The sequence below is a fragment of the Mytilus californianus genome, unplaced genomic scaffold, assembly GCF_021869535.1.
Source record: "Mytilus californianus isolate M0D057914Y unplaced genomic scaffold, xbMytCali1.0.p SCAF_4, whole genome shotgun sequence".
Lineage (NCBI taxonomy): Eukaryota > Metazoa > Mollusca > Bivalvia > Mytilida > Mytilidae > Mytilus > Mytilus californianus.
This window is the reverse complement of record NW_026262690.1, coordinates 16,133,429-16,157,000: the sequence shown is the minus strand read 5'-3', so window position 1 is coordinate 16,157,000 and position 23,572 is coordinate 16,133,429. Positions and strand designations below refer to the sequence as shown.

Genomic DNA, 23,572 nt, shown 5'->3' with positions numbered 1-23,572 from the left:
AAAACAAAGAAGTATATATATTGATATGAAATCACATGTTTCATAATACAACACTGTAATAAGTTATTTTTTCCACCAATCATTATTAGAATGTTGTAATCTTCAAATCACTGCATTTTTAAATTATTTTTTTTTACTTTGAGAATTTTAATTAATTATTGGGTTAAGAAATGAAGCTTTTCAACCAATGTTCAAAGAGTAACTAAGGTTCCAACTCCATCAATCTAAGTTGACGTTAGATGAATTTGGCTATTTTCTAGTATAACAGATATAGATCAGGCATAAGTTTTTGGCTATAAATGATATAGTAAGGGTCTTATAAACATCATTCCTTTCCATCGAAGGGTCTACCTCATATTTCATTTTTCATATTTTTTCTTTTGTGAAACTTTTAGTTTTTGTCTGCTTTGATAATCACATTTGTTTCAAATTAATTAGGGCCCTGCCGAATGGCGGACACCCTATAGTGATCAGTCTGTCCGTCCGTCTGTCTGTCTGTCCTTCCGTCCGTCCGTCCGTAACAAATTGTGTCCGCTCTATATCTTGAGAACCGTTATGATTTCAAAGTTTATACTTGATATGTATATTAACCAACACCAGAGGGTGTGTCATAATGTACGTACAACTTCCTAGGTCAAAGGTCAAAGTCAAAAACTTTGGTTTTAGTTGACAAACCCATGTCCTATGGTAAAGATCGTGTCCGCTCTATATCTTGAGAACCGTTATGATTTCAAAGTTTATACTTGACATGTATATAAACCAACACCAGAGGATGTGTCATAATTTATGTACAACTTCCTAGGTCAAAGGTCAAGGTCAAAAACTTTGGTTTCAGTTGACAACCCCATGTCGATTGATAAAGATACAAATTTTTTACTTTCACATTATTCATAGCGGGGCCCACAGAGATGGCTCCCATCTCAATGATATCTAGTTAGTATTATTTTGTTTGATCTGAATCTGACATAGCTCATAAATGTTTTGAAACAAGAAGATAGTTACAGAATTATTAAGAAAAATACAAATGTACTGAAGTATAAAAGAAAATCAAAGGATATGGGGTATACTTTAGTTTGTAGTTCATATGGAGCTTTACTAGTCTTTGATAAATAAGAAATTAAATATGAAATAATCTCAACACCTGATTTTTGGTGATGGGTAAATGAAAACAATAAATTTGATGAGTAGTACATGATGTATTTTGTTTCAGTTTACAATTTTGGCATGGATCACATTCCTCACTTCACAGTTCTTTCCATTGGAACCCTATGCACGTAACTCTGTTTCCAACAGAAATAGTCAAATGTTGTGTTTGCGTATTAATAGGAACAAATACTTTATGACAAAAATTAACATTGTCTAAAAGATGCATTTCGATATGAAACATCCATGTAAAATATGAGTTTCTTTATAAATATAATACTGATGTTTGATCATGTAAGAGTACAATACTTGTTTAGTGAAAATAGACAGAATTAATTTAATATTTGGCCAACTTTATCTACATTCAAAGCATTTTGAATTATTCAAATAGAAGTATTTGTTCAGTGTTGAATTGTTGCTGTTATTACTTAACAAAGGATTGTTTGGTTTTTGTTTTATAAAAATATTAAAGGTTGATGGTAATTTTAAATTCATGGAAATCTGTCATAATTTAATCTTGTTTAAAATGTTTCTATAATATATTTATTTATAAATGAATGACTTAATCATTTATGATTAAACATTGGAATGGGATTAGGGTATTTTGTTGTTTGATATTTGACCGATCAGAATGTTTCCACGTTTGTTTGTCTTTTGTTTTTTGTTTATTGTTTGTTTTTTAATTAGTTTGCTGTGATTAACTTAACATATCATTATTTTTAAGTTAAACTGGGTATTGAAGGTTAGCCAGTTACAGTATTTTATGTTAAAAAAGCAGTTAATTTATGGGTTAAATGAAATTATTTGTACAGAATAGAGAAAATAACATAATGCATTGTATATAAAATAGTGCCTGTGTCTAATGTTGTTTTTTAAATTTATTTTTTACATCTTTGATTTCCACTCAAAGATAAATTTCCTTGCAAGATAAAGTATTATATTAATGCAAGTTTATTTATTATATATAATAGTGTGTTAAATTATAAATGAATGGTATAGAGACAAATAGTTCAACATCATTAACAGGGTAAAACATCCCAGGGAATAAAATCACAATATGTAACTGAAAGGGCATATCTGTAATGTTTAAAGATCATATGCTTGGTCATTCCAAGACAGAGCCTTCAAAGCATAGCTTTCAACAAACTATATTACTTTTTAGAATTTTCATTTTTGAGTGAAGGCTTTTTTTGGACCTGTCCTTTATATTTTATTTTTATTGAAAAAATGAAGGGCACTTAGATTTGACTTCAATGATAAGAATGTACTGCAGACACTTTTGGGAATGTTAAATGTTGATGATATAAAAGGAAAGGAGAATTGTTAATTTCAAGATGATTTATTTTAAACATAATAAGGTGTTGATATGAATACCTCACACAAATATCTTGGTCACATAAAATATAATGTAACTGTGTACCTCTGATGACTTGAACATTGATTGAGACTATTATAAGGTCCCTTCAAACACCACTTATCAAGGTTTGACTGTACATTTTCAGGGAAAGAGTCTTTTCATCTTCCGTACTTAGCATTGAAATATAACACATTTTATGTAAATATAGCTGTCAAATAAAAATGTTCAAAGATCTGTTTGGTCTGACCATAACCTTATTAAAATATTTATTTTATAGAAAGCCACTGTTTAAATACTGTTATGAGTGTGGCCGATCAGTAGGTGTCAGACTGTCAGCTTGTACTAGGTGTAAGGAAGTATATTACTGCAGTAAAGCCTGTAAAATCCATGCCTGGGACAAGAGACACAAACAGGAGTGTGTTAGAATAGGAGGTAAGATCTGTCACAATTTGTAGAATTTAATATACAACATTGAGGTAAGGTGAGGAGACAACCTGTCAGCTGTCAGGAATGTATATAGATGTTGTCCCTAAGAGAAAAAAGTTGCCTCCCCTTCACTGTTAATTTTGATTTTTAGGAAGTTATTCCTTGCATTTATAGGTAAAATGTTTAGCAAATGCTAGTGTTGAACATTAAATGTGATGCTATAAAAAGTTGTTTAGAAATTCTCTCAACTTTAATGCAATGCAAAAATAATGGGAAGCTAAGAAAAAGTGGAGCAACTGCAATTTTACCACAAGTCATGCAAAAAGGTCAACTAGGTAAATTTTAGGAATTATAATATACTTCTTAGGCTTTTCTAGCAGATATTTAATGTTTATGTATATTATAAGAAATATTTGAAGGAAGTTCTCTCGTTTCTGGTAGTGATCTTGTTTTTATGTTTTCTGATCGGTTTTAAATTACTGAAATTTGAACTTAGTCTTGTTATATAATTAAGTCTCCTAATGGCAAATAAGCATTAACAATGGGCAAAATTTAAATTCATGTAAAAAAAGATGCCAAGATAACTTCTAAATATATATAAATCACATACTTATCAGCAAGAAAGTAAATATTATATTGTCCACCTTTTCTTAACACTAAGAGTCTGTAAGATTTTCAAGTCATTTTAAACCTTGCAGTAATTAAATAGTGAAGATCAGTAATAAAAGTAATAGTTCATTGATATATTATTATTCCCTAGTATGGAGAGCTTCCTTCTTACTGCATGGGGAAAAGGATCTTTACAAATATACTGTCTTTCAATCTTTGCTTATAATATATGATATTTACTAGGAACTCTGTACAGTGCTAGTCCAACTTGGACAGAAGGTAGAAAAAATACTAATGACAACTGGATAACAAATAACGGGAAAGGCAAGACCGCTCTATCATGCTCACATGACTCACATATAAAGCTTATAAAACACAGCGGTCACTTTTTAGCTTCATTTTAAAGCATATATAGCTTTTAATACATATATATATATTTTGGCTTGCTATAGGAAATGAATAATCAATCAGTGGTGTGCAGTGTTTTTTGGATATATGTGTTTTTTAATGCTTGGTGTTCTTTAAGTTTGATATACATGATATAGCTTCCCCAACTCTAAATATCATAAGCTGTGTTTTTTTAGATAGATTATTGATCCCAAATTGTACATGTAATTAGCTGTGTTCTTTTGAGATAGTTTATTGGTCACCAACTGTACATATCATTAGCTGTGTTCTTTTGAGATAGTTTACTGAGCCCTAGAGGTACTTATCATAAGCTCTGTTCTTTTGAGATAGTATATAGATCCCTTTCTGTACATATATATCATAAGCCTTGTTCTTTTGAGATAGATTATTGGTCCCCAACTGTACATATCATTAGCTCTGTTCTTTTGAGATAGTTTGGAGATCCCAAACTGTACATATCATTAGCTGTTTTATTTTGAGATAGTTTGTAGATCCCAAACTGTACATATCATAAGCTCTGTTTTTGCGATAGTTTATTTTCATTGGTTCTATTTGCTGTGTTAATGTCTGCTAATGGTGGAATAAGCTAAATAGTTTTCTTAGGACTATATAAAAAGATGTTAACTACATGTATTAGGATCTACTTATTGTAATGAAAGCAAAATCATTTTTGGTATGTTTCAATTATAATGATTATTGTATAAGGTAATATAAGTAAAAATAAATCACCTTTCACTGATATTTCACAGATAATTACACACATGTTCTTTACATTAATTCCCTGTTTTACATAAAGTGAAGAATAAGTGATATACAGTATTAGTCCTAAGGCCTACTACTTGATTGCTAAATTCATGAAAATAAAATGTTTATGTCAAGCATCTGTAGAATTATGAGGCCTGTTGAATTTTTTTTAATGAGAAAATCCATTTTTTTAAGGTAAAATGTTAAGAAAGATTTTGATTGGATATCTCTATAGGAGACAATAAACTTACCAAAAAAATGGCAGTGTTTCTAATTGATAGATATAAGAAGATGTGGTATGAGTGCCAATGAGACAACTCTCCATCCAAGTCACAATTTGTAAAAGTAAATATGTTCACTTATCAGTTTGCTAGCCATTGCCAATAACATTTCAGTGGGGTAAAGATATTAAGGATTCATCTCTTTGGATGTTTTAGAACTGACTTGTTTGTCTCTTGGTAGCATGATTGGCTCTAGTACAGAGGTTTTGGGTTCAGTCCCTTGCTAGATGAAACCAAAGAATTGAGAATTGGTATTTGCTGCTTCTCTGCAAGGCATGCTACATTTAGTTGTGTGTGGCTTATTTATACCTTGTGAAATAACACATTGAAAATCCAGCTCAGTGTCTCAGTCTTAACTTGTACAAAGCAGGGTTCATATTCATAGCATACTAACATGTTCTGATATGTATGTAATATTTGCCACTGGTTATAAAATACCAATCAACCCATCTATCCATTATAAATTTTACTGATGCCATCATGATTATGTTGACTATTATGGATAGATATGTTCTATTTCTGTTAGTTATAATCCTGTTCCTTTATGACTGAATGTGACTTATAATGAGTTACATCACAACAGGTGCCACTGATGGAGCAGAAATTGCTCACCTTTCCTTTAACCCCAGTTTTTGGTGGGTTTTTGTTGTTTGATCTTTAATTTTATGTGTAGGGTTTTTTTTTAACAGTTGTTTGTAGTTTCTTTATATTAAATGCATGCTGTTTTTAGCATTTATAGTTTTTTTTATAAATAAAGGGTTCATAAATCTTACACTGGATTGACTTTGAATATTTTTGTCATGTATTTAGACAGTCTAGAATTTCAGGATACCTCTTTTCATTTATGCTACCTCTTTACTTCATCATATTAGCTGTAAATACAATACATTTGCAAGCTGTTTATTCTATCAGATTCTCTAAAAGATCTTAAAGTCCAAAAAAAGTGGGAGAAAGCTGGCAAAAATGTTGTGAAAATGATAAATGCTGTGAAATTACTAAGTAAGTTAGAGAAAGTGTGCGCCATCCAATTAACAACAAATAATGTAATAATAAAATGTGTATTGCCTAGCACAGATTTGCACCCGAACAAGCAAAGATATTTACCAAGTGTGTTGTTTATAAGGAAGGTCATATTTTCAAATTTTTTGTTTTACATACTTTCTTTAAAAAAAGAAAAAAATGTTGAAGAAAAAAGAAAATCTATTAAACACATGATATTCTAGTTCACTTATATAAAAGATATGAAAACAACAATGCAGCAAAAAGTGTTTGGAAAATGAAATTTTCCCAGTATGTTTACATTTATAAGATGGTAGTCTGTCTACTGAAATAAATAAATGAATTAATGGTGTTATGATTAATTAATCTATGATACAAAAACAAATGGGATTTTAATATTAAATGTTATTATTGTATACTTTTTAGGATGTTTTCCAATAAAATCATATTTTCATATATTTTTTTCTGTTTTGCCATGAAATTAAAATTCAACCATATTTTTAGAAAGCTTTGAAAAAGTGTACATTGTAAAGGTAATTTGCATGAGAATTGAGAACTTTTTCTTTAAGTCTTGTGTGGTGTCTTAATGCATTTTTCTTAATGGAAAAAAACAAGTTATGCATGAATCAACTTAATATTTGATATCTATATTTAGATATTCAAATTAGGAGACAAATTAAATGAACAGATGCATTGCACTTGTTTATATATGATTTAAGCATGCAGAAATGCTTTCGTTTAAAAATAACTCTCTGATAAAAATGGTTTTTGTTTTAATGTATTAATTTTTATGAATTTTGTTGAAATTAAAGTTTATATTGTATGTTTTCAAAACAACACAACTTTTTTTTTTTTTTTTATGGTAGATGAACCAGCAAGAGTTTATCTATTCCCTTGGCATCCTTTGTCCATCTTAAACTATTTCAATACTTTTCTGAGACCAAGAAATAAGATCATAACAAAGAGTTATTGCTTATGACAAAAACTGCATTGAAACAAAAGTTTACTTGGGTATGAAATTTGATAGTGTGAAATCAGTACATTCTCAGGTAAAAGTTTATTAACCTGTGACCAGACTTTTTTCTGAATTACATTTGAAAATGTATTTTTTCTGGCTTTTAGGAGTGCTTCAAATTGCCAAGAAGAGTGACTTTTTTTTTAAATTTATTAGAACATAGTCAATAATATATATGTACTCAAGGTGAGCTATACATGTTCTGTTTATCCAGTATTTATCTGACAATAAAACACAAATAAATAATCAATGTATCAACATAACTATTATTCATGATTAGGGATTCAAATGATATTGTAACTTCAAATTAAATATCATATAGTCCATGTGATGTTTTTCTTTATGTTTCAAACATTTAATATAAAAAAACATTAGACGTTAAAGATAATTATTATTATCATTGCATATGTGGAATATCTAACAATTCTTAGAGTTGCACGTTTTGAAATGAACACATTTGTTGATGACTAATATATAAAAAAAATAAGTATGAAAGCTATCACATTTTAATTGTGAGATTTAATATTAAAACAATCAGTGTCTGTTTGTGGTTTAATGATTTTAACATTGTTGTTTTTTATATACTAGGCAAGAGTGAGTATTGTTTTAACATCTCTTGTTTCACAGCTCTCTCAGTTTCTCTATTTCTTCTGTTAAGATAAGTGCAGAATGTATTTGGCTGTCCTATCTAAACGATGAACAAGTATTTGGTCCATTATACAGTATTAGCATATATTAACAGATGTAGAAATTTTAAAAAGGAGATTAACTATGGGTAAAATTTCTTGTCAGGAATTTGTCAGAATTCTACTCTTTTTTTTTGGCCTTTTCGTCTAAATTTTTCTGGCCAAATATTTATAATTTTCAGAAAAAGTTAATTATTTTCAAATCCTATGCTACAAAGAAGCATAGGTATATATTTTTTACCCTTCAGACAGTCATTCCATCAGTCAATATGGTTTTTGGATGCTAAATCAAATACTTTATATTGGATTGCCACCTTACTTGGATACAAGGAACATATAATAGGAGGAAATTCCCTTTTGATTTAGAAGTCAAGGTCATAGTTATTAAAATTGGAACGAAATTTGAGCAGAAAAGTGGTTTCCTAATCTTAAATCAAATACTTGATATTGGATTGCAGCTTTACTTTGATTAGGTCTCATATTATCAGAGGAACATATTTATTGATTTTGAGGCCACAATGTATAAAGTCAAGGTCATAGTTACTAAAAGCATATAAAAAATATGTGCAGGAAAAACAGTTTCTAGCTTACGTTTGATTGGAACCAAAGTTGCATATATGATCAAATATGATTAGCTAAAATAAACCTAAATAAGTTAATAAAAGGGGGTTTTATTATTAATAACCTCGGGATCGTGGATCTTTTTTTAATATGGAACAATGAGTGAGAAACATAAAAAAAATAGTGCCATGGTTTATGTAAGTGTTAGTAATGAAGGATGACGCCAACTATTTTATTCTGAAACTCAAAATAGAACTGCAAAATTTTTTTTTAAAAATGCTTGAAATATTACAGAATAATTCGGATTTTTTTGTTTTTTTAATCAAAATTGGGTTTTTGAAAGTTCCCAACAAAATATTACGTATGAACAAATGTTCCTCCCATTTCTCTATATTCAATTTACAATACATTAAATTACAATCCTACTTTACGATGGGTATTTACAAATATTTAAAAAATTGGATAGAAAATATCTTCCTTATATTTTAGTGTTATATATAATGGCATATTTTCTAAGGAACTTTTTAAAGTTTGAATTCTGAATACAGGTAATGAAAAGGCTATCATATACCTGTATATCTTTTGTACTTTTTATTTTAATGTGCATTTTTCTTTTCAGCTTCAATCTTTTTATCAAATAAAACTTCAATAAACACACTTTTGTTTTATTCTGAACACTGTAGACTAAATCAGAGTTCTGGAAACACCTCTCTTTTTTCCAAGCACAGGAGACACCTTTTGTTAATTGACTACTTTACTCAGAACACTGGAGACATCTTTCTTTAATTTACTACTTTATTCAGAGCACAAGACACCTCTCATAAATTAACTATTTTATTCAGAATATCAGAGACACTTCATTTAAATTTAATACTTTTTTTCAGGCATTGCAGACATTTCTTTTTTGTATGTACTATTTTTCTCAGAATATTATCTTATAATTCTACTTTTTCATTTAGATCCTTTCTAATGCATGTTTTATGATAAGGAAACACTTAAAATTGAAGAGTTTAGGGTAACAGTTCAATTATTGGCCAGGGGCATATCATGTTACCTATGACTCTCATTCTATTTGTCTTTCATTATTGAATCAAACAGTTGTCCAAATGTTTTGTTATGAATGTAGATGTTGAGATAATTTTCTGTTTATAAGGGTATAATTATTGATCAACCAATCTTTACAAAACAATTTCTTGTTTCCAGTGTATGTCATTGACATACCTTACAAATGAATTGTTAGAAATATGCAACATTTAACAATCTAGCAGAAGTTTTGGGCTTTTTTTTTAACCTGTCTCAGTTCATATGCTATTCAGGAAGCTATATATATGTCAACTAAGGAAATATGAAATTTGAAATTAATTAAATATGTACTGTTTTATATGCAGAATAGCAACCCTGTTTAATGTACTTTATATTATTTTCTGTCTATAAATTTGGCTATATAACTTTCATTTCCATTCTTTATTCATGCTTAGAGACTAAAAAGCAATAATAAAACTCAAATAATTCATGTGATTGTCGCATAAATAATCTCATTCTTTTTTTCCAAACGTTACTGTTTTTCTGAAAGGTGTTTTAAATTGATAGAATCTCCAAATTGTTGAAGCTTTAAAATTGATATATAACAGAGGTTGTCATGACGTAAAAGTTGTCTGTGAACTATTTCAAAATATCTTTTTTGTATTTTTAATTGATAAAACAGAAAATGGTCAACAAACTATGGTAATAAAGAAGTACGAAATGTAATTTAGAGGATGACAAAAAAAATAAAAATCAAGAAGATGGGACAAACTAGGGAATACCAGCAGGATTTTATATTATCTTTTAGGAAATATTAACTTGCTACCTGAATGGTATACACTGAAATCAGGTACATATCCTGCTTTGCATATGACACTCATATTTTTGCCCAGTGGTGAAAACAGTATTACAGATAAGGCAGTTTCTATGTTACTTTAAAATAGAAATTCAATTCGGTTCTGTTTTTTTTTAGTAGAAGAAACACTCTTATGTGTTTATGACTGTCTTACAGGGTTTACCTGTTTGTGACCTTATTTTCATGGTTCATTAACTCACAGTGTTTGAGTGATGCTTGTATTTAGACTCTTAAACATAATTATCTAAGCAGGCATGATATTTCAGTGAAAGAACTCTTGTAGTTAATTTTTGTTTATTGTTTAACATAGTTTTGTTTATTTTGACCTATAAAGTACCTATGAAAATGAAATAGGTATTTGTTATCCAAGCTCTTTTGTGAACCAAATTTTTTTTTGCGTCTTTGCAATATTTCAGGAAATGATACATTTTTGTTTCACTAAATCAATTTACAGGTGCAGTATTCAGCTTAACAATGATAAATTTCAATTTTTCCATTTCCTACTTTCTTTAAAATACTTTACAATTTTTAAAAAAGTTGGATTCAAACAGAATTAAATTAATATTTTTTCTCATTTTATTTCTTTTTGATGCATATTTATATCATAATTCAGATTTTTTTTATATATTCATCAATTTTTTAATCATTTTTTATCAGTTTATAAATGAATTAATTTGTTTTGACACACAGGGTAGAGGTTAAAGAATAAACAGCTTTTATTAAAAATAGTGCCTCATAGCTCTATGTCTAAATTACTTGTATTTTAAATCAATTCCTTCTTTGTCAGCATTTCAAGTCAGGTCTTTGTCACTGAGGTGTAACAGTGATGGACTTTATTTTAAGAGTATAATTGTGATGGAGATCAGTGTACAAACTATTTCCACTATGTTGTGGTGTTTTAAAGCTATAGAAATTAAACTACTATATTATGTATTATAGGGAGATCCAGAAGTCCTAGCCCAAAGAATGGCAGAAAGGGAAAATCAGACAGTCCGACTCCTAACACAGACCTTGGTAAAGGAAAACTCACTGTTAATGACATCAATAAGGACAAAAAGGCATTGAGGATCAGCGTAAGTTTCTGTGTAAATGTTTTATTGTGGGATAGTTAGACTGTTGATTCTGTGTAGAGGATCAGCGTTAGTTTCTGTGTGTGTAAATGTTTTATTGGGAATAGTTAGACCGTTGATTCTGTGTTTAGGGTACACAGTGTTAGACAGTCATAGTTTGATTCTGTGTGGTGATGGGTTGAAACTGTATAGATATTTCTTCAGCTCACATCTTTATCTGTGTTAGGTGATGGGTCGAAAATGTATAGATGTTTCTTCAGCTCACATCTTGATTCTGTGTTAGGTGATGGGTAGAAACTGTTTTAGATGTTTCTTCAGCTCACATCTTGATTCTGTGTTAGGTGATGGGTCGAAAATGTATAGATGTTTCTTCAGCTCACATCTTGATTCTGTGTTAGGTGATGGGTCGAAACTGTATAGATATTTCTTCAGCTCACATCTTGATTCTGTGTTAGGTGATGGGTCGAAAATGTATAGATGTTTCTTCAGCTCACATCTTGATTCTGTGTTAGATGATGGGTAGAAACTGTATAGATGTTTCTCCAGCTCACATCTTGATTCTGTTTTAGGTGATGGGTCGAAAATGTATAGATGTTTCTTCAGCTCACATCTTGATTCTGTGTTAGATGATGGGTAGAAACTGTATAGGTATTTCTTCAGCTCACATCTTGATTCTGTGTTAGGTGATGGGTAGAAACTGTATAGGTATTTCTTCAGCTCACATCTTGATTCTGTGTTAGGTGATGGGTAGAAACTGTATAGGTATTTCTTCAGCTCACATCTTGATTCTGTGTTAGGTGATGGGTAGAAACTGTATAGGTATTTCTTCAGCTCACATCTTGATTCTGTGTTAGATGATGGGTAGAAACTGTATAGGTATTTCTTCAGCTCACATCTTGATTCTGTGTTAGGTGATGGGTAGAAACTGTATAGGTATTTCTTCAGCTCACATCTTGATTCTGTGTTAGGTGATGGGTAGAAACTGTATAGGTATTTCTTCAGCTCACATCTTGATTCTGTGTTAAATGATGGGTAGAAACTGTATAGGTATTTCTTCAGCTCACATCTTGATTCTGTGTTAGGTGATGGGTAGAAACTGTATAGATGTTTCTCCAGCTCACATCTAAAATCTGTGTTAGGTGATGGGTAGAAACTGTATAGATGTTTCTTCAGCTCACATCTTGATTCTGTGTTAGATGATGGGTAGAAACTGTATAGGTATTTCTTCAGCTCACATCTTGATTCTGTGTTAGGTGGTGGTCAGACAGCTGAAGAGAGAAATCTAACTTTGACATCCCAATTCTGGAAGAAGTGACCATATGGCATGTTGGTGAATGGTTTCGGGTTTTAAAAAAAGTAAACTTACCTGTATAAACCCAAATAGACTACAGTCTAGAGAAGACAGTTTTTTTACCTCTAAATGGTTTGTTTTTGTCATGCTGTATTTTTTAGTTGTTCTCTCGTTTACTTTCATTCACACATGATGATTTTATGAATATTGATGTTAAACATATGAAATCTTGCCATTCCAATGACTATCCTGTAATGAAATATTAACTTTTATACAGAAATAAATCTGAATGAAATATACAAAAAAGGAATGCATATTTTGTAATGTTTAGGTAGATTGACTGTGTGTTTTGTGTATTGGTTGTACCTGTTTCATTGATGTTTACCAAACAATGTCAAACATGAAATTTGTGTATTATGTATATATTAGATGTTTTACCATGACTTAAGCTTATAACATGGAGTAACATCTGGAAGTGTTTTGTTGTCTTTGTTGTTAGGTTTATATATCCTTCAGTTAGCTTAATTCATTAAAAATATTTATACTTTAAAACTGTATTATTTTATAACTTTAAACTAAGGGGTATTATTTTAAATACAGACATGATTTCAAGGTTTTAATAATGTTTTATTTTAAAATTACAGAAACAAAGAGTAAATGTTTTTTTTTATTTTCATTTTTACCATCTGTACCCTTCCACTGTTCAAAGCTTTCTTTCATTCTTTTGCCTTCAGGTTTCATATATTTTTACTGCTTACCACATAATATAGAATATGTTTTCTGTCTAATTTGTTGAAATGCAAAAACAAGATTGATTATTACCTATGACAACTATTAAGGATGGAAAGGGGCTATCTTTTCCAGTCTTGTTGATGATATTGCTACTTAATATGCAGTGAACTGATATAAGAATAAGTACCATATAGTTCATTTCCAAATAAATACTTCAAAAGTATGTGTTACCCTGTTTATCATTGATGAAATTCTAACAAAGGTTTCTCCTATTATTGTCTAATATTTTAAAGAAAATTCAATACCCAATGATAGAAGGTTGAACTACCTCCCCTCTCAAAATAAGCACTCGAATGTCATATTTTTGAGTAAATGTAAAATGTAATGAGGCTTTTTAAGAATATATTATTCAATGCCAAGTTATTTAATCAGATGAGTTGTACTTGATTTCCATTTTGGTTTACTTACTTTATTAAGTCTCCCAAACGAAGTTTGGGAAGACTTATTGTTTTTGCTCAGTTCTTATTATTATTATTATTCTTCTTCCTCTTCCTCTTCCTCTTCCTCTTCCGCCGCTTTTAAATTTGAACTTGTCCGCACCCGTTCTCCAAAACCGCTTGTCAGATTAACTAAGGGTTTCACAATATGTTAGACTAACATGTCTAGTGGTGCAATCAGGGTTTTGTTTGTGCAATGGGGTTTATAAAGGGGTACTTTGAGGGGCAAAAAGAAAAGAGGGTTTTACTATAGAACCCTATGGGATTTTATTTTTTAAAATTTTCAAATGATTATAAATTGAAAACCGTTTGTGATAGACACAATCTTTTTAATTGAAAATGTTCTAAATGATAAAACACATTAAATGAAATACAGGGTTAGTCCCCAGGGGTCATCCCCACCCCCTGCCATTTAAGAAAGTTCTAATACCTTGTAAGTGGTCAAGATCCCCACCCCTAAACCATATATATTCTGGTTTGTCATGCTAAGATGGTTTGAATGATATACAGGATTAGTCCCCAGGGGTCATCCCGACCCCCTGCCATTTGAGAAAGTTCTAATATCTTGTAAATGGTCGAGATCCCCACCCCTAAACCATATATATTCTGGTTTGTCATGATAAAGCACATGAAATGAAATACAGGGTTAGTCCCCAGGGGTCACCCCCACCCCATGCCATTTAAGAAAGTTCTAAGATCTTGTAAATGGTCAAGATCCCCACCCCTAAACCATATATATTCTGGTTTGTCATGCTAAGATGGTTTGAATGATATACAGGGTTAGTCCCCAGGGGTCATCCTGACCCCCTGCCATTTGAGAAAGTTCTAATATCTTGTAAATGGTCGAGATCCCCACCCCTAAACCATATATATTCTGGTTTGTCATGATAAAGCACATGAAATGAAATACAGGGTTAGTCCCCAGGGGTCACCCCCACACAATGCCATTTAAGAAAGTTCTAATATCTTGTAAGTGGTCATGATCCCCACCCCTAAACCATATATATTCTGGTTTGTCATGCTAAGATGGTTTGAATGATATACAGGGTTAGTCCCCAGGGGTCATCCCGACCCCCTGCCATTTGAGAAAGTTCTAATATCTTGTAAATGGTCGAGATCCCCACCCCTAAACCATATATATTCTGGTTTGTCATGATAAAGCACATGAAATGAAATACAGGGTTAGTCCCCAGGGGTCACCCCCACCCCATGCCATTTAAGAAAGTTCTAATATCTTGTAAGTGGTCAAGATCCCCACCCCTAAACCATATATATTCTGGTTTGTCATGCTATTATGGTTTGAATGATATACAGGGTTAGTCCCCAGGGGTCATCCGACCCCCTGCCATTTGAGAAAGTTCTAATATCTTGTAAATGGTCGAGATCCCCACCCCTAAACCATATATATTCTGGTTTGTCATGCCAAGATGATTTGAATGATATATAGGGTTAGTCCCCAGGCATCACTAATGCATATAACTTTACTGGACCAAACCAATTTTCACTGGACTTTGCCCAATGTCAGGTGACCATGGGAATTACGAATTATGGGAGCTTCGTTTGGGAGACTTCGTAACAGCATCCTGTTACAATCATTTCTTGTTGGTTTGTTGTAAATATTCTACCATAAGATCCCATAATGTCTTTTCATTCATATTGGCCCCCTGTGTTCATACTTCAACTTTGAGTCAATTTCTATGTGCTAAAGGTCAATAAATATTTTTTTTTTTAATTTAAAAATAGAAAAAATGTGTAATTACCTTTCATTGGTTGTTTGAAGTTCTGTATTCATCTCTTTAATAGATTGGTAAGATGGTAATGAAACCTGGATTCAAAATATTTATGCAACAGCCTTTATGTCACAAACTTATCCCATTCCAAGTAGATATATATATTATCCTTATTATATGAACCAGTTACTTTAACATGTATTTATTAAACTGTTAAGTTCTTTTCTTATAATGTCTTTAATAAGTATGAGGAAGAGAAGTTCTTTTTCTTATCATTAAAAAAATGTTACTTTTCTGACATTAAGATCCAGTTTAAAAGGTTTGACTCCAAATATTAAAAACATATTATATAGCCATGTTTGTTTGATATGTAGAATTCATTACTACACAGCCACTTATAAATGGGTACATTGACTTGAGATGCAAAGAAAATAGGAACTGAATTGACTTTCACACAAGTGAAAGGTTTGATACAATGTTAAATCTGGTTACACTGACAACATTCATTCATATGTGCATTTACCAAGTCAAGATTATGACAATCAGTTGAAAGTTATACCTTCAGGAGGTTTCCAAAAACTAGCCATTATATGTAAACAGTAATTTATCAGATTATGCCATTGGTTAATCCTTATTGGGTATATATTATTCATGTCCATGTAAAGCAGTTTATATACTTATAGATATTCTAGTTACATTATGATGAGTATATGTTTTACCATACTTGTCAAGAAAACCATTTTATTTAAGGTTTATTTGAGTTGCAGAAAGTAGTGCATGGCGTATGAATCTATCTGTTCTACCTACAACTATGGACAAAGGAAGATAACTCAATGAAAATATTGCCTAAATAATAACATTGCAATGTTAAAATTTAAGTTCACAATGTAAAATGAAAGCAATCTTTACCCCTCATTGCTCACAAGCACTTTGATTTTTTTTATTACAATGGATTATATGTAATTGATAAACTGTATTTCAGATCAACGATAACAAAACAAAAAATATAACAGCTTAATTGTAGGTGATATTTTGTTTGTTACATACCACACGCTTCCATCTCAAACACTTGACCTACCCTATATAATCAAGATTATTTCCTCTTCACAATTATTTGCAGAGTGGAAAGTGTGTTTGTTATTCACATACTTTAACAGTGTTTTTAATATTTATCTTTTGCTACTTGTGTTTTTTTTAAATATCTTTTTTTCTTGAATAGTACAGAATTTCAATACCTATTGTTTGATATATACAGATGATGCCATTTAAGGGTTTAAGACTCACCTTTGATTCTATAGACACCTAGATGATCATACAAAGTAACAAAGATTAATCAACGTTTCCTTTTTATATGTTTTATCCATTGTGCAACTTTTAATGAAAATTTTAGAATATGATTCCCTTATTTAATATGATTTTTGTCGAGCCTGCGACTTTTGTCACAGAAAGCTTGACATAGGGATAGTGACCCGGTGGCGGCGTTACCTAACTTCCGTCTGTCATATGTCCATTGTCCTTGACCTCATTTTCATGGTTCAGTGACTACTTGAAAAAAAAAGTCAACATTTTTTGTAATGTTAATTTCTTTCTTATTATGAGTAGTAGGATAATTATATTTAGTATGTGTGTACCTTGCAAGGTCCTCATGCCCATCAGACCATTTGACCTCGACCTCATTTCACGGATCAGTGAACAAGGTTAAGTTTTCGTGGTCAAGTACATATATCAGATACTATAAGCAGTAGGTCTTCTATATTTGGTATATGGAATGATTGTAAGGTGTACATGTCCAACTGGTAGGTGTCATCTGACCTTGACCTCATTTTCATGATTCAGTGGTCAAAGTTAAGTTTTTGAGTTTTGGTCTTTTTTTCTAATACTATATGCAATAGGTCAACATATTTGGTGTATGGAAATATTTTATGATCGACATGTCAGTCTCACAGGTTTTATTTGACCTTGATCTCATTTTCACGGTTCATTTCTCAGTGTTAAGTTTTTGTGTTTTGGTCTGTTTTTCTTCAACTATAAGCAATAAATCAACAATATTTGTTGTCTGGAAGGATTGTAAGGTGTATATGTCTGTCTGACAGGTATCATCTGACCTTGACCTCATTTTCATGGTTCATTGGTCAATGTTAAGTTTTCATGGTTAAGTTTGTTTCTTAGATACTATAAGCAATAGGTCAGCTATATTTAATGCATACATTGATTGTTAGGTGTACATGTCTGTCTGGCATGGTTCATCTGACCTTGACCTCATTTTCATGGTTCATTGGTCAATGTTAAGTTTTCTTGGTTAAGACTGTTTCTTAGAAACTATAAGCAGTCAACTATGTTTCGTTTGTTGAATGATTGTAAGGTGTACATGTATTTCTCGTTTGTTTTATCTGACCTTGACCTCTTGGATCATGTTAAGTTTATGTGTTACTTGTAGTAAAGCTTTATATTTAGGACTATCAACATAAAATCAGTGGTTAGTAAAGAAGGCGAGACATTTCAGCGTGTGCACTCTTGTTCTCATTGGAACCCAATTACTGTATAACTGTAATTGCCATCTAAGTCTTCAATGCACGCAACATCATTTCCCAGATTTTTTAAAGTTTAGCTTACAGATCTGTATTTAGTAGTGTTCTCTTTTGTCTCTTAATGAGATGTATGATAATATAAAGTTGAAGGGAACTTTAAAATTATTACATAATCTATTTTTTCTTCAATAGCATAACATGATTCATATTTTCTTATTAGCCTTAAATTTATACAATTTCATTTTAATTATTTTGACATTAAAACAAGTATTCTTGTGCATATATTTAGATAAAAAAGATTAACAAATGGAAGTTTATATTAATTTTAAAATAGTGTGACATGTTTTATAGGAAAAATTATCAGACAATATAATAAACATATTTCGTGATATTTTATTTTTTTTCTAACAAAATTCTTATGTGATATTTTCAGGTTCCCAATAAAGGATTAAGTACCAGTGCCAGAGGGAAACGAGAAGTTACAATACTTGGGGTTGATCCACGCAAAATTAGATCAGAAAAAGGTCAAAGAAGACGACCTAATTACCCACCATGGGTTTATGTAGATAATTATAGTTATGTATGATTTGCATTTTATTTAATTTATTTTAAATTTTTCAACAAAAAACATTCTTGTACACAGTATAGAGATTTTTAATAGAAATTTAATTATACAATTTAGAAAATGTGCAATGCTTGAATGGTCAATAATTTTAACAGTACAGATCAATTTTTAGTTTGATGCTTGCTATCACAAATGCAATTTGATAAAATATTAATATTCTGCTCATTTCCCTGTGTTTATGTTTGTAGAATAAATTTCAGGTACAACTTTTCTTCAGTAACAAAACACCATGATAATCAAATTAGAAGTAAAATGTATGAAGTTTTAGTTTTCTGTCTTATGAATATTGAAAGTTAATTTAGGAATTGGTTGTGATCTAAAATATCTTATTTAGAGAATATAGAAATAGGATTGTAATGTTTGTTTATGCTGTTGTGTTTTTCTATTTTCATTTATGTGCCAAAACATTTTGTTCACTACAAATTTAGATTTTGATATACATTTGTTTTTTATTATAGTGAACAACAATTTAGGTTAGACTCCTTATTTATTTCACTTGAATATGTACATCCATTGTGTGACATCTATTACAATATCAATAAGCATGTTATTTAGGGGCTGATTTACACTTCAAGAGGTAATCAATGGTTTCCATCAAGGGGATGGTATCAATGAATGAGTTTTCCAATGTTAGATTTACATAGATACTAAATGAACCGCGCAATACTGTGATTTTACTTGATAAGGACCATATAGGATGGTTTATTTAGATGGTAAGTCAAAATTCTCTGGAAAAAACTGGGTGGACATGAGCTCGATTATGTTATACATGAAATACTTTATATTCAACAGAACAAATTTGTTTTTAGATATTTTTAATGAAAAGATCTTCCATGCAAATTATCTCCAACAGGGTTTTAGATTGCCCCCTTGGTATTTTTTTCATGAATCTTTAGAAAAATTATCAATTATCTTGAAAAGTAGTACATAAAAGAAAAGCATGTCTTTTTTGTTGTTGTTTATTTGTAATATACAAGAGAAATGTCTTTATGATTTATTAAAACTGCTGTTAATTATTCTGTGCCTTGTGGTTTGTTACACATGTTTATTCCAGAATAGAAATGTTTTAGTTTATAGTTGTTTATAAATCTGTGATATTTTATTGAAAATTTATTTTTACATGACATTGTCTGTTTTTTAAAACAGTTCATAATTTTACTTCATTTATAAATTGTGTTTAAAAAGTTTAGCATTATTAAACTAATGTTTAATTTTAATACATAATAAATGTTATATTATAATCAATTTGCATACTTTTCCTATCTATAAAAAAACTGCTTCTTATTATGTGCCTTTTTTTCATTATTATTTATAATATTATCAGAGGTTTCACTATAATGATGTACACATTTAAATATTTTGTGGTATATAGATTCCTTTTTTCGATAATTAAATATTTAGTCAGAATTTTAGTATTTCATTGGTTTCTTTGAATGTTTAAAAAATGCATTTAGAATTATATGTTTCTTGCATTTAATATGTATGAACTTTTGACTATAAAATATGTTAAGTACCTCTTTTATGACATATTAGAAGTGTGAAACAAAAACAAGATAGATATATATTTTCAAAGGATGTATACTAGTACAATAACTGCTGAATTGAATCACCTCCGTCCATATATTTTATAACAATTTAACAGTAATGATTGTTAAGCTTAGAATATGAAGTTTATGCACTTTGAGAAATAAAAAAAAGATAATATACTTTATCTTTATCATTTAATAGATTTTTTTGTCTTTAATGTATTACACACACACACACACACACACACACACTATATATATATATATATATATATATATATATATATATATAAGTGCCTATAAATAGCAGCACATGACATACAAATCTATGGGAGTGTGGATTAATCAGTACAGAGATTAATTCAATTACACAAATAAAATTATAGATTGCCTAACAATGTAATTTTAACACACTATTAAGTATGTAAATATAAGAATGTTTAAAATATTTACAAAATGATGAAAATAAACGCAATATTTCGCTAGACTAACTAGCTTTATCAAGCGTGCATCTATCCAGGTGAAATCGGATGTAGATGATAAGAAACTTTTGCAGCTCAATGTATATGTTGCACTTGAATTTAGCTGCCTTGAAAATAATACATAATTTGGATGAAGTTCAAGATTTTTACAAAATTGGTAGTTGAAGTTAGCAACGTCCATTGGCCAATATTACAGGATAAAAAGGACGATGCTGTGTACTAAATTATTCCTTGTCTTTCCTGTATCTTTTCTCATCTTTTTCGTTAAGACCATCAGGTTCTAAAGTGTGGAGTTGGTGGATCCAAAAATTTTCTCTTCTCCTTCTCGCCGTGGTGTCCCACTCGGTGTTGACTTCTATGATTTGGAAAGTAACATTATCAAAAGAATGTTTCGTTGAACGAAGATGTCTTGTGAGAGGACAGTTTTTGTTGGTTTTGTACCATGAACGATCGTTCATGGTACAAAACCAACAAAAACTGTCCTCTCACAAGACAACCTAGTTGTAATTTTTTTTTTACATATAATTAAATACACACGTTAGTAATAATTACAAATACGGGAGTGACAGTTCCGTGACACAAGGATGTAAACGATCGTTCATGGTACAAAACCAACAAAAACTGTCCTCTCACAAGACATCTTCGTTCAACGAAACATTCTTTTGATAATGTTACTTTCCAAATCATAGAAGTCAACACCGAGTGGGACACCACGGCGAGAAGGAGAAGAGAAAATTTTTGGATCCACCAACTCCACACTTTAGAACCTGATGGTCTTAACGAAAAAGATGAGAAAAGATACAGGAAAGACAAGGAATAATTTAGTACACAGCATCGTCCTTTTTATCCTGTAATATTGGCCAATGGACGTTGCTAACTTCAACTACCAATTTTGTAAAAATCTTGAACTTCATCCAAATTATGTATTATTTTCAAGGCAGCTAAATTCAAGTGCAACATATACATTGAGCTGCAAAAGTTTCTTATCATCTACATCCGATTTCACCTGGATAGATGCACGCTTGATAAAGCTAGTTAGTCTAGCGAAATATTGCGTTTATTTTCATCATTTTGTAAATATTTTAAACATTCTTATATTTACATACTAAATAGTGTGTTAAAATTACATTGTTAGGCAATCTATATATATATATATATATATATATATATATATATATATGGAGAGAGATAGAGTTGAGGGGCATAAATTTGTGAGCATAACATTTCCTGAGGTTTCTCGGAGGGAAAACCGTGTACTTCAGATTGGCAATTAAATATTATTATATGCAATAGAACATAAGAGGTTAATGTTTATCCAAGAAATAATTCTAATTTTTGAAATAATAAAACTTTGCCTTTGGAAATTACTCCTATCCCTACCATTCCTCTCTTTATTAGCATTCAGAGGGTTTTGCCATTTTTTAAACAACTCTGATGCATACATTTTTTAGCTTTTAGTCTGTCTCCCGTAAAGTTATGTAGATATTTGAAGGACAACACATATATAAAGCATTTTCAAATTTTGATTTGATTCTGATATTCAAATAACAGTTAAGAAAACTAAAAAAACATGTATTTTTTTAGCTTTTTAATTCACCTGGTCTGAAATATTGCTATACTTGATGTCTGTTGTCATCCATCATCCTAAAGTTGTCAATCTTCTCCTCTGAAACTACTAGGCCAAATGTAATCAAAATTAATCTAAATGTTCCTTAGGGAATCTAGTTTATAAAAATTGTATTTTTTTTAGAAAATTTCATTTTTTTGTTATTTAACTTGAAATAGTTGAAAAAGATAGAAACTTTAATGGTAATGACCTGACAAAATAATAAACAACAAAACTCTTATTCTTGAGAAGCTTTCAAAGAGATTTATGTATTTTAAACCAAGTATGAAGTTGTTATTTTGGTGTGCCCATACTTTTTACAAACAAAAAAAAAGAAATTCCAACAAGTTCATTTGTTAATATTTGTTAAAAAAAATAAGCCTTTCTAACAAAATTTCTAGTCATCTAGGAAATTTACCCTGCTCTCCAACAACATTTACAGGATTTTGGTTCACCAGATTCATAGACTTAAATTATGGCATTCAAGAATAATGAACGAATGTTCTGTGCAGAACTTAACGTAACATAATTAGTAAATAGATTTTCAACCTAAAGTTACATTTTTGTCTTGCCTTGACAGAGTCAAAAAGCAAGACAAAGGTATGCTGTTTCCGGCGGCGGGGGCTTCAACAATGTATTAGTTTGTGATTAGGTCTAGTTTATGGTGAACCACTAGTGGTATGTCAATGATATTTGGTATGCAGTTGTATTACCATTGGCACATCTCATTTCCATGGAGATTATTTGGCCCTGACCCCTCAGTCATGGTCTTTTGACTTTGAAACTTTTGCTTAGTTTACATGTATTAGTTTGTGATAAGTTCAGTTCAAGTGGAACCAGTAGTGGTAGGTCAAGGATACTTGGCATGCAGTAGTATAAGCATTAGCATATCTCATTTCCATGGAGATTATTTGGCTCCGCCCACTCAGTCATGGTCTATTGACCTTCAAACTTTTGCTTAGTTTACATGTATAAGTTTGTGATTAGGTCAGTTCAAGGGGAACCATTAGTGGTAGGCCAATGTTAATTGGTATGCAGTTGTATAAGCATTAGGACATCTCATTTCCATGGAGAATATTTGGCCCCGCCCTCTCAGTCATGGTCTATCGACTTTGAAACTTTTGCTTAGTTTACATTTATTAGTTTGTGATTAGGTCAGTTCAAGGGGAACCACTAGTGGTAGGTCAAGGATACTTGGTATGCAGTTGTATAAGCATTGACATATCTCATTTCAATGGAGATTATTTGGCTCCGCCCCCTCAGTCATGGTCTATTGACTTTGAAACTTTTGCTTAGTTTACATGTATTAGTTTGTGATTAGGTCACTTCAAGGGTAACCATTAGTGGTAGGCCAATGTTGATTGGTATGCAGTTGTA

At 30.7% G+C, this 23,572-nt stretch overlaps 1 protein-coding gene across 7 annotated transcripts in view; it reads left to right on the top strand.

The window, feature by feature from the left end:
• LOC127737570 (ankyrin repeat and MYND domain-containing protein 1-like) overlaps window positions 1-20,306 on the top strand; it is a 51,381-nt gene extending 31,075 nt beyond the window's left edge. The window contains exons 16-20 of one of the 7 annotated variants that reach the window (XM_052248406.1): window positions 2,778-2,932; window positions 5,881-5,967; window positions 11,048-11,181; window positions 16,411-16,448; window positions 18,390-18,537. In XM_052248406.1, coding sequence (XP_052104366.1) covers window positions 2,778-2,932; window positions 5,881-5,967; window positions 11,048-11,181; window positions 16,411-16,446 — 412 coding nt within the window. In that variant the 3' untranslated portion in view covers window positions 16,447-16,448; window positions 18,390-18,537. Of the gene's footprint in view, window positions 1-1,210; window positions 1,359-2,777; window positions 2,933-3,778; window positions 3,860-5,880; window positions 5,968-6,471; window positions 6,501-11,047; window positions 11,182-16,410; window positions 16,449-18,389 lie in introns of those variants that run through there. The other 6 variants (XM_052248402.1, XM_052248404.1, XM_052248403.1 and 3 more) reach the window with 6 other exon arrangements.
• The last annotated feature ends 3,266 nt before the right edge of the window (window positions 20,307-23,572 follow it).